The sequence below is a fragment of the Cicer arietinum genome, chromosome 1 (genome assembly GCF_000331145.2).
Source record: "Cicer arietinum cultivar CDC Frontier isolate Library 1 chromosome 1, Cicar.CDCFrontier_v2.0, whole genome shotgun sequence".
Classification (NCBI taxonomy): Eukaryota; Viridiplantae; Streptophyta; class Magnoliopsida; order Fabales; family Fabaceae; genus Cicer; species Cicer arietinum.
The window spans coordinates 43,154,156-43,172,275 of NC_021160.2; the positions used below are offsets into that span (position 1 = coordinate 43,154,156).

An 18,120-nucleotide genomic window follows, 5' to 3' on the forward strand; every position below is an offset into this window, starting at 1 on the left:
GAATAGCATGCTTATGATCTTCAATTGTCAAAACCTATTAGTTTATAGGGTCTCCTAACCGTACACTCTCAACTTTAAGCATTATTGAAAGAAGATTAGGAAGCGTGGTACTTTAAACGGATCTAATCATAATAAATGATTGATTAAGACGCCACGCAACTATATGCATATAAATTCATAATTACTCCTTTAACATAAACTTGCTTCTCAACACACTTTGATATGACACCGCACTTTCTATCATCCTCAAAACCATTGCCAAACTCTATTTAACAAGGGTAGTGTAGTGTGGATCCTAGTGATTTTCTCATTATTTTAGTATAAATATCATACACGGTATAAAATACATTTTCATCATTATCTTTTGAGGAGAGACAAAATTTTAATTAAAAAAGTCATAACTATATATATCGCATATGATGTCCAAATTTGAGTTTAAAAATCATTTCTCTTATAGTTTTTATGGACCTTATTGCATTACCAAGTACAATTTTTTTTTTCATGTGTTCACTTACGGCACACATAATTGAATTTGTTATATGAATTAAGGTGTCCTTTTTTGATATTATTTTATTATGAAATTTGAGTAGAGTCTATGCTCAATATTATTAAATATAATATGATGAGTGTTGTGATAGGTAAATTTAAGTATCATCTTAAGTTTATGATTTGACTTACGATGAACTACAGGATCAGCCATTTTATTTTTGGGGTGACATAAGATTGTATAATTTAAGTTTTTTATGTTTTTTAAATTTCATACTTTTCAAATTACAAAAGGATGCACGAATCTCTGAGTCAGATTTAGTAACGTGTTTTACTAATGTTTTCTCTAATAAGAACTCTACTTTGGGACACTAATTGAGTTAATATTCATGAGGGTGAAAAATTATCGTTAATATTCATGAGGGTGAAATGAGATATAATCTGCGACCATTTTGTTACAAAAATTAGTTTTGGAAATTAAAAAAAAAAAAAAAAGGTGCCTTAGTGGGTTTATTATTGTGTGTCAGCATGAAAGGAACCAAGACAAGTTAGGAGTTGAAATCGATGTGGATAACGAACGCACTTTAGCTAGCCACACAAAGCAAATGATTGGCATGTTATTATAGCTCAAGTTGTGTGCTTTTTAAGCTTAGCATCAAGGAGTTTTGTTGATTATTAAACTAATTGGGTTAGGCATGCCTCTGCCTAACTCAATCATGATGGTATCAACATTATCTATAGCCAAGTGCATGACAATAATAAACAAGTGCACAAGATAAACCAAGTCCCACACACCATATTATATAAAATTAAATTAAAAAACTATTATAAATCTTATATTTAATTATATTTAATTTATTATAATATATTAAAATTTTAATTCTATTGAATAATACATCACATTGATGTGTTAAATCACTTATATTTCTACGTGATATCTTTTATATGTTTTTACAATTCATCTTATATATTTTATTTCTTAATTTAACTTTTACATCTCACATATAATTATGTAAATGTATTGAGAACCCACACAAAAAACTCTTCATGAAAATAATTTTATTATTATAGCTCTTCATGAAAATAATTTTACTATCTTCTCACTTTAATCAACTTCGTATATTCAATTTAATTGATAACAAAATACATCCTATCTTATGTTATCTCACGAATCATTTTTTTCAATTCCTTCTTAAACTTTGGTGGAGAGCACATTTTAGATACAAATTTTAGTCGCTTACACAACATTAAATATTTCATGGCTTCTCAATTCTCACCCAAATATTAACGGGAAATGTGAGATTGTGTAACCTAATGGTGACTTTCTCAATTAGATCAAATCATGTCATTTTTTTTTTCTCGATTTAAATTTTATCCATCTTCTATTTTTCCTCTTTTTTTTTATCTAATTCTTTTAGTTCTAATCTAATATAGTTTTTCAATTCTCACTTCAAATATGTGAGATTGTGTAACCTTTTCGGAGACTTTATAAATTGGGTCAAAGTTTATATTTAGTACATTTTCGTTTTCCATTTAATTGTATCTATTTTTTATTTTTCATTTTTCTTCTGTCTTTTAGTTCTATTTTAATATGAATAACAAATTTTCTTTTAAATACAAATCTTTTGTTTTTTTTTTTTTAAACTAAGGGTTCATCGAACACTTTTGAATTCTTAAATCACAAAATGACATTTGCAATTCCTTTATTCTTTTAGATTTTTAGTTCAACTATATATAAACAAATACTACGGTTCACTTACAATGTCAAATAGTAGAGTAAATTTGTTTTAGTAGTTGTTCGGTCATAAACACTAACTCAATAACATATGAGAACAAGATTTCACACACTTTTGTTTACAATGCATACCAATAGCTAATTCGGACAATATTTTTTTCTTCTAAATTTGGTCCTTTATTTTAATTTATTTAGGGCAATTTGATCTTTTATGTTTTAAAATGTCCATAATGTTATATTTTTTTATAAAAATTCAAAAAAATCATCAAAATTTTTAAACAAAAAAACCTTTAAATTAAATATTATCTTCCATATAATGCAAATTTCATCAAATGCATAACTCAAATATTCTAATAAACTCATATTTTTATCTCCAACAACATCAAATAAAGAATGAAAATATGAGTTTATTTAAAGATTTAAGTGATGAATTTGATTAAATTTGTATTATATTGAAGATGATAATTAATTTTATGAGTTTTGTTTGAAAATTTAAATGAACTTTTTGAATTTTTGTAAAAAAAAAAAGGAATAACATTGTTGAGAATTTAAAACATAAAAGATCAAACTGTTACTTAAAATAATTAAGTTAAGAGACGTGCTATTTAGCCTAAAAATAATCGATATACAACTTTTGTATCTTTATTATTATTATTATTATTATTATTATTATTATTATTATTATTATTATTATTATTGTAATGAAACCTCTAACGGTATCATCAGCTATGAATGTGTTACACATGCTCCAACTGAAACTGAATTATTTGTCGTTCCGAAAAGCATAACTTCTACTTATGTGTATTTGACAATTGTACACATTTGAAAATAAGGGATGAGATCAACTTTTGAATTTTGACACAATTCAGGATCAATTGATTTTTCCAAAAACATATTTTCTAAATCAATCAAGATCGTATTAATAGCCAAAAACCAAAATTTATGTCAAGAACCATTTTTTACTTTAAAAAAGAAAATAGTCTTGCAATCACCGTATGAACAATTAAAAAACTTGCGGAAAGTAAAAAAATAAAGGAAAAGAAAAAGTAATATCATGGTTTATACCATTTCTTCTCTGCATATTCATTATTTAGATTAAATATGATCTTTATTCAACAAAAATGAGAGTTTCTTCCTTATAATATTAATATGAATATTTATATGATTTTTTTTGTAACAACTTACCAACTCTTGTACAATATACTATTTCTTCTTTAGACATTCACTAAATCACAGAACTTTGAAACATCCTTCAAATTTAGAATCTTTAACATTCAAATTGAAGAACCCACTTCCATTAACAATAGTGAGTGAGAAAGAAATAAAAAAATTACAACATTTTCAGCATGGTTTTCACTAAGGTAGACCTATTCCTAGTTTCTCAAATGATTTAACCTAAAGGAATATTTCATATTCTTGGCCTAGGATAATGAGGTGTCCCTTTCTACACAAAATTCTTCACAAATGCAGAAAATGGATCCACACACCTTCCTTCTAAAAACATTAAAATACTATTTTTACTACAAAAACAAGAATTACCTAAATTACTTCAAGTAACCCTAATATTTACCTAAAATTATACTAAAGAACTTACAAATTCAAGAAAAATAGTGGCTAATAATTCTTATTTATAAGAGTTATCAGCAACCAGTTCAATATTTGATTGGATCCGTTCATCGTGGCAATTTTATAATTTTAATTATGGGTTAGATCATCATCATTAATTCTATTTGGTTAATTGAAACCTAACTATTTCTAATTCATGTTTAGACTTAAAGGAAACATATGTACTACAATATTTATAGACTAAAATATGTTCTCTGTCAGTATCTTTCAACTGGGTAGTCTTCTATGAACTCAACATCAAAACTTCTAAAAGAATTCTTCTTAACATGATCATAAAATATGCACTCAACTCCATCTAAAGCATAGCCAATACAAACATATGTCTTGCTCTTTACATCCACTTTTGAAATCTCGTCTTCAGGTATGTGTACAAATATTTTACATCTGAAAATACACAGGTGATCAAAATAAATATTCTTACCTGATCAAATCATTTCAAGCACTTCACATAGCACACACACACATGATGAAATATTTAGGACATGCACAGATGTGCCCAATGCTTCTCCCCAAAACAATTGTGAAAGTTCTGCCTATGACAACAACCATCTAAACTTTCTATCACTATTTATATTCATTCTCTCACCAACACCGTTCGACTGCAAGACTCTAATGTCTAATTGTTTTCTCTCTACAAAAACTTTCAAAAGGTCTCAAGTATTCACCTTCCTTATATCTGTCTATGCACTCTAAGTTCTTCTCAGTTTCACGCTCAATTAAGATCTTAATTTGCTTGACACTCAAGATAATATTTTTACTCTTTAATGTGTAAATTCAAGTCTTTCTTGAATGGTCATCAATAAAGTTTGAATGTATCCACTGCACCTAAGTGTTCTTGTCTTAATAGGGTGGCATAGATGAGAATGCACCAAATCAATAATTTTTTGTCTTCTAGGTTGGTGACTCTTAAAAGAAACTATTTTTCAGAAAAACAATTATCACATTTCTTCAAGTTTGGATTTCTCATGTCAGAAAACATGTTATGCTTGGTTGGCTCAATCATGTCATTCTCACTCATGAGCGATAACTCAACTTTTTTAGCTAGTTCAACTACATGAACATCTTTAATTATTTGTATACATGCTATATATATAGGGTAGAACACTCCTTACATCTAACAACAGTTCTAGAAGCAATTGTGAGTTTTCATGTGTCGCACAAGACTAGGTTGCCATAACCTTTTATCCTAGAGCTTAGTCAATTAAAGTAAATTCAAATGAATATCTAGAACATGTTTCACATCCATGAGCGTTAAATTGGTTATATTAGACATCTCAAAATTAACCTCTCCAAAACCAACACACCTTCACGAGTCATCTTCACATCACCAAATTCACCGTTAGAAGTAGAATTAGACAATGATATTATAAAAAAAAAAAAAACTTCCTCAGTCCCTAGACATAGCACAAAGATAATTCTTAAAATTTTAAAGTATAAAAAGAATATCTACCATTAATTTTAAATCTAATGGTTATTATTGAGAGTTCCCGTTTCTCATATATAAGAAGAATATCAAATGAGATGAGTTTTACAATGAGAGGATGAGAAGGTTAAATCTTGACCATACAACTATACATGAATGGTCGTGATTAAGAGTTATTTAATTAACACATGATCACTTAAAGAAGTCACATGACTTTTTCTTCTAATCTTGACTATGCATGTATGGTTGTTTAGTTAAGATTTAACCCTCTCACTTTCTCATTATAAAAATCCTCTCATTTGATGAAAATAAATGATGAAAATAAATAATGGAAAAATAATTTTGAAAGAAAAATGGAAAAGATGGAGAAAAGGAAAAGGCACACGAAAAATTATATTGGTTGGACCACAAAATACACTAAGGCCTATGTCTCGTTACCGAGGAAAAAAAACTAAGAAATAATACTAAATTTTAAAATAGGATCAGTTAAAAACCCTTACGATCTAACAATATTCTCAAAACAAAATTATTCTTTTATAAAAGAATCTCCTAATTCAAGAAATTTCACCTCTTTTTAATAATCACACGCAATAAAGATAAAAGCAATACAAGGGATTACACCAAGTGTAGATAAAACAAATTAAAGATAAAACAATTACAAATAAATTATATAATATAAAAGCTTTCAAAGAAACTAAATGTGATCAAGTGAGAAATAGCAATGACATGAACAAAGAGTTGAAAAATATTGTCGAAGTCAAGGTGTATGGTAACCTTATTTTTAAAACTTATTTTGTTTTTTCTAAATTACATTTGTTGAGTTTGTGATATTACTTTTAAGAGATCTTTTTCTTCTGATTACAAGATATCCTAAAAATAAACGATACAAGTAATAAAAATCCCAAAAACCATGACTTTGAAAGCTTTAATATATTTGTATTGCTGTTTTTCTAGGATCTCTTATTGTCCATCATCAAAATATATCCACACAAATGTATAGTAATTATGACACATAGTATGATGAATTGATGATTTTTAGTTACACTAATCTTAAAAAATAAATTTAGGAGTATCTTTGATAGGTTTTGACAACACATTCTAAAAGAAAATTAGCATGTTTCACATAAGCATGAATCCCAAAAGCAATTTACTTACTGACCTGGATTCATTGCATTAGGATAATAACGCAATCAATGCAGTCAGCCAATATTAGTCGTTGGATAAAGATCAGACAACTCACATTCTACCTTCAATAAATCAGATTTACTACACACTCCAACAGTTCCAATATTCAGCGACTGCAGTAAGTGCGTATTTCCGACCGCAGAAAATCCAAATTCCAGAGAAAAAGACTTCCATGCACTAAATAGATAATGAGAAGAACATTACTGTCATCTTTACAATTATCAATAAAAATAAAAATAAATATAAAATACATATGTGCTTAAAAGAGCTATATGCCTCAATCAACTAAATATTGAAAATTTTGAGACATAGCACCTACTCCATCTAATCATATTCAACCAGTTAGGTTTTCCAAAAGGACTAGAGTTCACACCTACTTCTCTGCACTTTTTCAATATGACCCTTTTTAGGGAAGAACCTTGTTAGTGGCCTAGTATGTGAAATCTTCATATAGTTGTTTTCTGGTGTGTAATTGAATAGAGATGAAATTGGATCCATGTTTGAGGAATCACCATAGTCAACAGTACTGAAAGAGTCTCTAGTACTCTCAGTTGTGAAAGAAGCCGCCTCGTCTGAGCTTGTGAAAATGGACCAGTCACTTGATGTGGCGTCTGAGAACTCATGCCTGATGTTCTCGGCGTATGTTTGTATTACAGGCAGCACATTTCTGTTCGTGCTTTTAAGGAAGCCATTCGAGGTGTCTATAAAGCGAGTGGAAAATTCTTGCCTGGCATTGGGGGAAGGTTCGGTGACAAAACTTTGACTGGCATGTCTGCTGTGTCCTGGTTTAGAAGGCTTCTGCATTTCTAATGGATAGTGTTTTGAAGAATCGGACACCGATTGCTGCACGGCTTTCCCGGTGAATTCTACTGGTGGACGAGGAGAAGACCTGCCAAACACTGAAAAGTTAAATCCTGATGGGAGTATATATTCATAGTGCGATAAAATAAAGATAAAGAACCCAACATATATTATCATGCAATATGCATATTAAGCGCCGGTGTACTCAGATAAAAGAAACAAATTATAAATAACACTGACAGCAACAAAATCTCTACCTTGTGTAGAATAAGATATATGCTCCTTCTGACATCACCTGATTGATTAGTACTGGCTGAACCTGTTAAATTTAGATAATTTAAGAATTTTCAAACTAATGAAACCACAAAAGTTCGGGCAAATAACTAGTATGAAATATGGTCAAGATGACTAAAAACATGTATTATTTCCCTGTAGAATGAAGATATATATTAACAAGACATAACTTGGAAAGTGTATCAGAAACTGAATTCATAATCACTTTTAGTCCATGTCCATAAAAAAAATCATACATAGCCTACACGCAAAGATTGCAAATAAGGCAACAACATTACCTCGGTATCATCTATCCTGAACCAATTGCCATGAAGATCTTTCACATATGAAACATAATGTCCGGAAAAAGATGCATTCAGTGTGTCCAAGTGCACAACAACAGCGTAAAGCGCATATAATGGAGGAATATCACCAGTCCCAGTCATAAAAGGAATCATATCTAGATTTTCAGGAAAAGTTATGCACTTGTTAATTTTGCCATATCTTCCTTCCTGAAGACACAGAACCAAAAAAAAATATTTCAAAGGGTTAGTATATAGAAAATGATGATATTCAAAAACATTATTGAACATCCAAAAGTATAGGATCCAAACATACATTATAGAAGAGAACAATTTCAAAGATGAGATATTGGTCAAGGCCAAATTCAGGTAAAGTTTTCATTAACAGAATTATTTCCTAGTAAAACTTATTTAAAAGACAAAGTCTTGTTCATGAGGTATCAGCTCAGTGGTAAGAGACGGTTTTATTGAAAGATAAAAAACACAGTCAAGCGTAGCAAGCAAAGAAGATTGAAAAATAGAGAACAACCTTAGAAGAGCTATGATTTACCTGAAACCTCTTTAAAACGATGGTCAAGATGTTAGGGGCCTCATGTATGCTCAGTTGCTTTCTAGCTCGAACATACGCAGTGCACCTGATTCATAATGCATAAACAGAGGTGTAACAAAATTAACCAACAAAACCACATGTAATTGTGACAAAGAATACAAAACGAAAATAACCATACCTTCCACATCTGTACATATTTTCTCCATCCAAATCTTCAGGGGAAGTAAACTGAGTCAGTGCATCTTCAAGTGACTCAACCCATCCCAATATCTCCAACGTTAAGTCCATAATGTTCTCATACCTTTCTGACTCATGACTACAATTCAAACACTTAACCTGTAGATATTAAAATTCCACTATCACATCAAAATGATGTAAAGTTAAGGACACTACACGAGAGAAGGAAATGAGACAAAGGATATACACACACCTTGGATTGAAGATGACCACCAAAAGTATGTTGTATGAAAGTTGTTTCTTGTAATCTAGGATCAACCTTTTTCTCACCACCAAGTCCCTCCAAACATATAGATTGCATCGACGCAACTAGAAGCCTATATAAACAACACATATAATTTAGCATTGACTATGCTTATGTTTCAAACAAGCACCATAAAATTACAGTAAACAGCAATGAAACCCTTTCCGACTAGGTGGAGTCAGCCATATGAATCAAAAGATCTCATAATATCCTATTAAAGTAAATCATGTCAACTAACTATTGGACTACTCTACTTACTGGCCCCTATATAGTTCTTCTCCACACATTCTAAAACCACCTAAAGCAAGATTCTATATCTTTTTTAGGTACTGCCCTAACTTCCTCTCTAACGCATTCATTCCTAATCCTATTTTGTCTTGTGTGTCAACTCATCTATCATAACATTATCATTTCTGCAACATCAAGCTTATTTTTTGTTAGCCCTTTACTACCTAGCATTCCGTATCATACAACACAAAATGCATATCGGTCAATTCAATCAATAATTTATTATTCTGAAGAAAAATATGAAATAATCCAAAACAACCTTAAAAATTCATGAGCATCTTCCTGACTTCCATCACCCATGTGGCAATTAATGCTCCGCATATGCCAAAGTATCCTACTCGGAGATAGAGGAGCCCCATTTTCTCTCAAAATCATCATGTGTTGCTCTAACTCACACATAAGACACCAATCTTTAGCACAACCTGCCATTCAATGAAAAAGTAGACATCTTTTCTTTAAAAACAATGTATTTGAAGCAAATTGTGTCTTGACATTATTGTTTAAGTGAAAAAGATTGAAAGTGAATGGAAATACAGGATTTCGAATGTGATCCATAAAGCAAATAAACGACAAGAGGCTTTGTAGAAGTTAAGCACTGCAAGACAGCATTGGCATAGCAACTGCAAAATAAAGGCAAAATCATATTTAATAATGACTCAAATACACCAGAAAGGAACAATAAGGATTTCCCGTAATGTTGTCTTCGGTGAAAACGAAATGCAAGCAATAAATAACAAAAGGTAAATAGGGGCATATGTAGCTCAGAACAGCTACTACGGTTTATTTATTAATCTATAAAATAATCAAGGGTCTTTTCTATTTTCATCACAACTATAAGATTTTACATAATATATTAGTATTACCTGTTACCACAATTTAAAAGGCCCCTGGGGAATATGCCAAACACTTCACTCTGGAAAATCTTAACAAATTCTTCATACGGAAATAGCATCTGAGACATGATCAAGACATTAATTTGTTAGTAATGGCATCTATTTTTACGAAACACTACAGTCTGTTTGAATTCAACTACTATGCTATAGCTATTATTAAACAACCCTTTGTACTAAATAGCGTATTGTGGAACAATAGTGATTTGTTTAAATTCCGCTACGCTCTAGCGCCGCTATTTGACAACAGTATCTGTGGCACAACAATTACTTTTCAAGTAGAAGGAATTAAAACTTGAAAGCATCCACAAAATGCTAACCTTTACATTCTTTGCCTTCTTGTACCTTACTCCACTATCTTCTGAGGAGGCCAGTACAGTATGTTTTGTTGATTTCCTCAAACCCATCATTTTCATAAGTCCAGTGCTTGTAACCCCGTTGATACCAAGCAAAGGTACAGTACCTCGGTTTCCAGCAACTTCTGCACGATGAGCATAGATTGTATTTTCATATGAGCTTTGATGTTAAAAGAATACCTTAACATAGAACAAAAGCAAACTCAAATTTTAGGTCCACAGTACTAACTTGGTTCGTCTGGAATTTTCGCTTTCTTCTCTATTTCCGGGCCACAAAAGTCAATTGATGTCTTCGACGTTAACTTCAGTGATTTAGAACTTTTGGCCTTCAAAGGATGTGATGGCTTTTTAGCCTTTGCACTTCCTTTAACTGTCATTTCAGGCGAGCATTTGTGTAGTGCTGCTTCATCAGAATGATGGTTTCCACCTTTGGTAACGATGTTTGTTTCAAATTCACTTACACCTTCATCATTGTTCGCAGCAGTTGACACACTAGAGGATCCATATTTGTTTCTTGGTGCAAATACATTTTCATATTGACCTTGATAGTTATCATCTTCATGCATTGTGTTTCTCGGAGCATCTTGTTCATAAATATAAACTCCAACGCCATTGGAATTGACCTTCGAAGTTTCTTCCTCCAACACAAAATCGTCACTACTTCTTGACTGCAGCAACAATTTAGCATTATAATCAAATTTCAATGTAGAATAGTTTACAAAGTGTATGCAAATTGGATATCAAAGTAAACCTTCTGTCTCATTAAAGCCTCCTGAGAAGTGGTAGATTTATAATCAGAAGATTCGACGGAAGATTCACGTACAGAACCAGTATCTCTTCTCCGTGTTTCTCTGTTGGATTTACGGGAAGTTCTTCTCTCCAAAGTGGGAGGTGGAGAATTACTAGATAGGGAAAAATCAGCTGTAGCAGAAGGTGCGGTGCCGGTCAAAGGGTGGCCGTAAACCATATTGTCCAAAGGCTCCCTCTCCCTTAATGGCTGGTTCAAATTGTGACCAAAGTAGGGGCTGTTTATATTTTCGTAAAACGCACTTCCATTACCAAATTCTTCAACCATTGGAAACAAACTTGAGTTATGAGTTTCCAATGGCTGGCACTCTTGTTTGTGAATCAGCCTCCAATGGATTATTTGACAATTCCCAGAGCTGCAAACCACTTACAGCTCAAATTATAACAAATAATCATAATGTCAAACAATAAAATGTGCTTAACAATAATGATATAGAAAACGTGAATCGTTAAATAATAGATAAGAAAGTTGCAATCATCCCCGCCAAAATATAACCCGGCTGGCCACCCTTACAGAACAAAGAAGGAAATAGGCCAAAGTTCTCTAGTTCAACTTCACAGGATAAACGCTTGAAAACTCCGAAGCAGTATGTCATGGTGAAATCAAAATATTTGTTCAAATAAAGGTCCTAAATTAGCAATTTTCAACGAGAAACCTATCTAAAAACTAGCAATGGTGTATTTATAATTAATAGCCATGGTGAATTTACAAGAATTAGAAAAATTGAGTGGATATTACCTAATCAAGTACGAATTGAGCACTTTCCTTAAGGTTGTGTATTTTTCATTAGTCGTAGTATAAAATTGTAATCTAATTCATGAATATTTATCTTTGTTATCTATTCAGATATCATGATTAGAATTCAAAGCATAATTGCACATTGTACCTAAGAATAAAAAATAAAAATAAAAAAAGAGGAAAAAGATAACAGATTCACAGCTAAAATTTGCTAAAAGGATTACCAATATCTAACAAACTTGCATCTGGAGCAGCGAGTTTTCGCAGGAGCAGAACACCTAGCACACTCATGATGAACTTCATTCTTCGGAGAACACACTTGAGGAATTACATCGGTAACAGCCATTTCTTCAGCTTTAAAGGCTTCTTCAGCAGCCAATTGAGCAAGCAAAGTTATCCTATTTCTCTTCGAAGCAGTCTCACTCCATTTTCCAAGTAAGATATAAACCACCAAAGGAAGTACAACCAGGACCAGAAACAGGACAGGAATATCAGATTCACGCGGTTCGAGCATATCCCCACAAGCATACTCATGTCCAGTTTCCTCCCAAAATAACTAAATCAGAATGTGATCCCTCTAAACAGCATCTAAATAACCACCACCAACTTCAAGTGCAGCATAAGCCATGACCTACCATTCAAACCTGTCAAGTTTCAGCTACTTAAATTCAGTGTACTTAAGGCTTACAACAACTACAACAACAACCAAACCTTAAGTGGGGTCGGCTTTCCAATAATAAATCAATAATGACTTAATCTATGAATGTTATGTACTTCCACAAAAACCATGAGCATGTTTGGATTCACAGTGAGTTTGAAGAATCACAGTGTGCCACCGTGATTTTATTGGCAAAAACTAAACTTTGGAGTTTCAATAAAATCACGGCGTCACTATGATTTCGCCAAACTGACTGTCAATCAAAAGATGCACACCTACTTACAAAGCGAACTAGATTCATATTTAACCACAAGTACTTTGTCTTACACATTAAAACTACATCATTTATATAGTACATTTACAATGGAACCAAGGAACACAAGTCAATTTTATCCTCATTTTCTGATAAATTTATGAAAGTAGAACTTTAGATAAATTGTGTTAGTTAATTTAAGGTTAAAAAAACAGTGTAAAGTAGATACTGTTGAGCTATGCTCCTTCTTTAAGTAAGCAACCTTATCACCTGATAGAATTTCAGCTTTCACATCACAGAAATAACCAACTCAACAAAGAGTTTCCATAACACAAAAACATATAGTGGCTCATTTTACAATGTAGTGCAAGCATAATTAGCTAGATGAATCTATTATTCCAATCTCATGAACAAACAAGAAACAATTGCTTCCGCATTTGACAACAATTTTTACTGCCACCAACATAGTTCCCATCATGTTTACATCAACAAGTTCAACAAAACAAGGCACACAGATGCATTGATAAAATACCATTTCACCAAAAAACACAAATGTCAACAGTCAAACAACAATGAAAAAAATTTAAAAAGAAAAACAAATCTCTCTCATTTGTGTGACCACAAAACCAATTTTATATTCAACAAACACCCATTTCAGGTAAACACAACCAAAAAAAGATGCTTTCAACTAAAGAAAGCAGTGAACTACCCCCAAAAAAAAATCATTTTTTTTAATTATTTCCATATAAACAAATTTCAGCCCCACTAAAAAAATAAAACCTTTCGTTCCACATACAAAAAAAAAAAATCAATTTTTTCCACAATAAAAATAAAAATAAAAAACCGTAAAAAATAAAGGCATTTTGTTGAAGGTGAGATCCAAGTAAGTAGAAGAGCCAAAGAATCAAAACAATGCAAGTTAAAAACTTTGAACAAACCTTAAACACATTGAAGAAATCTGAGCAAAACCCACCAACACTTCACCTCATTACTCTCATTTCCTTCTTCAAAAGAGATTCTTTTTTTTTTCAACACAAAACCTTCCTCTTCCTTCTACTACCACTCTTTTTCTTCTTTAACGTTTTAGAGTGGGATATTCTAACGTACAACTACAAAGATCATGAGTCCAAATCAATCACCGTACACGTGGCATTAGATTAACGGTTGGTGATCTCAAAGTTTTATTGACCGTAGATGAAGTGTGTGGGACCATGTTCGATTATGTTCCCAATGATTTGTCATGGATGCCACGTGTACGGGTGATGCATTAATAAGAGCATAATTGTTTGTTGGTCAGAGAGAGAGGGGAATGAATTTTTTGAAATTGTGTGATGAAGGAAGAAAATTAAATTAAATTAAATTAAATTATTAAAATAATAAGCTTTTTGATCTGAGTCATGTGATGTGACAGAGCTGTGACAGTCCTTTGCTCCGAATATTACAATGTCAGTGGTAAGAGAGTTGGAATTTGGGACCAAAATGGAAGTTTTTTTTTTTTTTTTTAACATCGTTGTTTAAATATTCTACCTAGACCCATGTGTTCATGTACTTGTTTTTTATAGACTTCATTTATTTTCTTACTATGAAATCAAATTATTTCTCTTATGACTAAATCAGATCAAATATCTGCTCGATCTAAATCATCGTACAAAATTTAGTTGTCCTTGAGTTTTATTGGTATGTGTTATTAAATGTAGAAAAGATTACATTATCAAAATATTATTATTATTTGTAAATATAATTTTAGAAATAATTATATTTTAAATTAAATATTTTTGATAATTTAATAATTGTAATTGGTTAATGATATAAATTTTTTTATGTTAATAATATATATAGATTAAATCTGTATTTTATTTATAGAAAGTACAAGTTTATCCACCACATTATTATGGAGCAAGTACTAGGCACATATTTATGTTAGTTGGGAATCTCAAGATAAATAAAATGTGCTAAAGATAATTGGAATAGGATTTTCTACTGTTGGAATCTTTTAATTTTGGTAATTTACATTTTTTTAATCATTATTTTCTCTTGTTTAAGTAATTTATTTTAATTATCGTTCTCTCTCATAATTACACTATACTCTTAGTGTTTTCTATTTTCTACTATGGCTGATGAGGGCACCAAGATTATTTTTGTTTGATAAAGAGGAGGACGATGGCATCATGTAGTGGGAAAAATATCTCTCTATCATGCCACAAATATTGAATAAAATAATTCGAAGATAGGATTTGACAATGCTTTTGTTCTAGATAAAGAAGAAATATGTGGAGAATTAACATTGTGAATAGCATAATAGAAAATGGTGTTTCATTGTATTGTATGGATATCCGGATCAAGCAAGACGAAGAGAATCTTAGTATATTTAGATGAAAAGCAAAGGTATTATCAGAGCTATGATCACTTTAATCATGACTTCAAAATTTGTATATGTCTTCCCTAAAAAAGTTTTTATATTTCGAGATATAACACCTTCAAAAAGAATCTAATATTAATAAAAGGGTAGCTAATTTGGAATAATAAATTACATGTGAAAAAAAACTATCTTATTTTTAGAAACTTTCTTAATATTCCAACGACTATTCTAAAATAATTTGCAGTCTTGTTCAATTTACTTTCTTCTTGATTTATTTATGTCATAATTTATGACTCTTGTTTCAATCAAATTAATCACTTCCTTATTTAATTAATTTATAATTACTTGAATGCAGAAACACAATTTAATAGTTTTATTACTTCGATGTCACTCTTTTGATCGGTCTTTTATTTTTTTAAAGAAGGTAGTTATGAGTCAATTTTTTATTTAAAAGTATTTATCTCATTTAGTTTTAATTAAAATAATTATTTTTCAAACGTATTTAGTTTTTTTTTTTTGTGTTTTGTTATGATTTCATGGTCTTAATTTGATGTTGTACTTGTTCGTCGTCTCTATGCGACTTTTTAGTTTACTATTTTGTTGTGGTGTTCTTTGGTTCAGACTCACACATCAATTTCAGTTTCAGAGACATAAGTATTTTGAACACTTTAAGTTTATTATATCTATAGACTTTATTATATTTGTAGTTATTTTATTATTTGGTGCTATTAATTTCGATGTTGTGAGTTTGTTTGCAGATTTATTTTTTTATTTTATTTAAACAATTTTAGATTGTAATATTCTTGGTCGATGTAATTTGTATTAATTCAAAAAAATGAATATCGTTTTTTATTAATAAAAAGAATAGGTTTACTGCTTGTAAAAAAAATACATCAATCAATAAAGGCAAAAATTAAAGTAAATTGTACACTTTCAAATTTATCTCATCAACTAATAAGGGAAAAGTAAATTTTAGATAATTAAATAAAATATATTTAATTAAAAAATTCAAATTGGGGAAGGGAAAGAAGGGGAAATTTTGTCATTTTTTACATATATTAATGTGTACATTTTATTTAATTTTGCATGGACAAAATTTGTACTTTTACAAGTCATTGTCTAGAGAAAAATTATTCTATTTTTTTCTCTAAAACAAAGCAATCTTAGAAATAATAGTCTTAATAATAAATTTTGTTTTTTTTTCTCCAATGAGTCAATAATCCTAATTTTACTCCATTCTCAATTTTTCGTGTATCAATTTTGCTTAGTCAAATAAGCAATTACGCAAATTCATTTTTAAAAGTCAGTTTTTCTACACCTCCCTATAAATAGATAATAATAATACACAAAGTTTGATATAATTATCAACTTTCTCTTTTTTCTCTCTTCTGTTCGATGCATTTATGAGTCATTTCTCTCATTTCTTCATGTCCCTTCAATTTCTAGTGGTTCTAATACCACATTCGTTTTTTAGCACTTCGCGTACACTCTTTAATTTTAAGAGCAGTTTTTGTGTCGTAGCCTTTATATTTTTGAGTGGTCTTAATATCATTATCACAATCATTTAGAGCAGTTTTGTACCGTAGTTATGAGTGATCATAGTACCATATTAAAAGTGGCTTTAACTGCCATATTGAAAATCTATTTCTAGAACAGTTTTCTACGATACAGTGGAACTTCAATACAGGTTGTCTGACCTTTTTTTTATCCTGAGGACTTCGTGGTAGAAAATCTACTTTGCACAATTTGGACAATGTCACGAAATGTCTTAAAGAGCGCGACCTAGTCCGCAACTCAACGCAGCAATATTTTCATTTGTAAAAATTTATTTTGAAATAGTTTTTCGAAACTCAAAAACAACAATATTTAGACGTTTAATTATGTCATGTCAATCGAAGAGATTATTATATCTGGTTATGTTATCCCTTATTTCAAATAAATTGCTTCAGTTAGAGGCAAGCAGAAAATGATAAGAAAGTTGAAGAATTAATCCATGGGAGGATAATCATTACCTCTGTAAGAATTGTATTCTTAATGAATTTGTTGATGATCTATATGACTATTACAGTTCCAGCTAGGGCTGAACAACGAGCGGGTACGGGTCCAAATTCTATATCCGGCCAAAACCATAGGTGGTGCTCTAAGGTCAATTTCCGACCATTTAGAGGTGTTGTGCTGGTCTCGTGTTATGCGGGTTTTCGGGTAGGTAAATTCGGGTTGGGCTATTGGGCCTTTTTAAATTTCTCAAATTCTAATTTATTTATTTTTTGTAAAAGTAAGTGCGGTTTTTTTATGGGTCATTAAACACTATTGGCCTATTAAACATTAATAAGCATTCTTATGTTTTAAATTGTTAATTTTAGCCAAATAAATTGGTAATTAATTCCTTCAGTTTTAGACTATTTTTGTTCCATTGCAAACTATTCAAAATAGTATCATTTTAACTTAGTCTAATTTAGTCTCACTTTAAAAATGATTATTTATCTTTCAGATCTATTTTGTTTCATTTTTACCTTGCTAACGAGCTTTGCAAAATGAAGCTTGACACCATACATCAACTACAAAGATTTAAGCTTTAAATTGTACAACATATCAATTTAAATTTACAAATAAAATATTAAATTCTTCAAAAAAAAAATGTGATTCACTTCAACCATCAACCTACACATAAAACAAATTTAAAATTAGAATTCAGATTTACTAAAAAAGAAAACATGTTGAAAAAGTGAAGATCATAGTATCTCTTTATTCAGCAAACAAAGAAATATTAAGACCAAATTAGAAAGATTCAAGATTAAAAATAATATCAACTTATTTTGATCATCATTATCTATGTAATTTCTATTTAGAATAATTATTCCATCTACATAGACATATTAATATATATATATATATATATATATATATA

At 30.5% G+C, this 18,120-nt stretch overlaps 1 protein-coding gene across 2 annotated transcripts; it reads right to left on the bottom strand.

The window, feature by feature from the left end:
* Window positions 1-6,607: 6,607 nt before the first annotated feature.
* On the bottom strand, window positions 6,608-13,948 carry LOC101495053 (ubiquitin C-terminal hydrolase 15). Of its 2 annotated transcripts, none has more exons than XM_004488596.4 (14): window positions 13,792-13,948; window positions 12,167-12,586; window positions 11,148-11,559; window positions 10,626-11,064; window positions 10,361-10,521; window positions 10,014-10,102; window positions 9,685-9,770; window positions 9,410-9,572; window positions 8,812-8,935; window positions 8,560-8,717; window positions 8,382-8,466; window positions 7,829-8,041; window positions 7,514-7,575; window positions 6,608-7,344 (listed from the first exon to the last, which is right to left on the bottom strand). In XM_004488596.4, exons 2-14 carry the CDS (start codon window positions 12,454-12,456, stop codon window positions 6,816-6,818), a joined length of 2,811 nt encoding a protein of 936 aa, XP_004488653.1. In that variant the 5' UTR covers window positions 12,457-12,586; window positions 13,792-13,948; the 3' UTR covers window positions 6,608-6,815. The 2 variants fall into 2 exon arrangements, with proteins under 2 accessions (XP_004488653.1, XP_012567707.1); XM_012712253.3 differs by having other exon boundaries at window positions 12,167-12,573; window positions 13,792-13,946.
* Window positions 13,949-18,120: the final 4,172 nt, after the last annotated feature.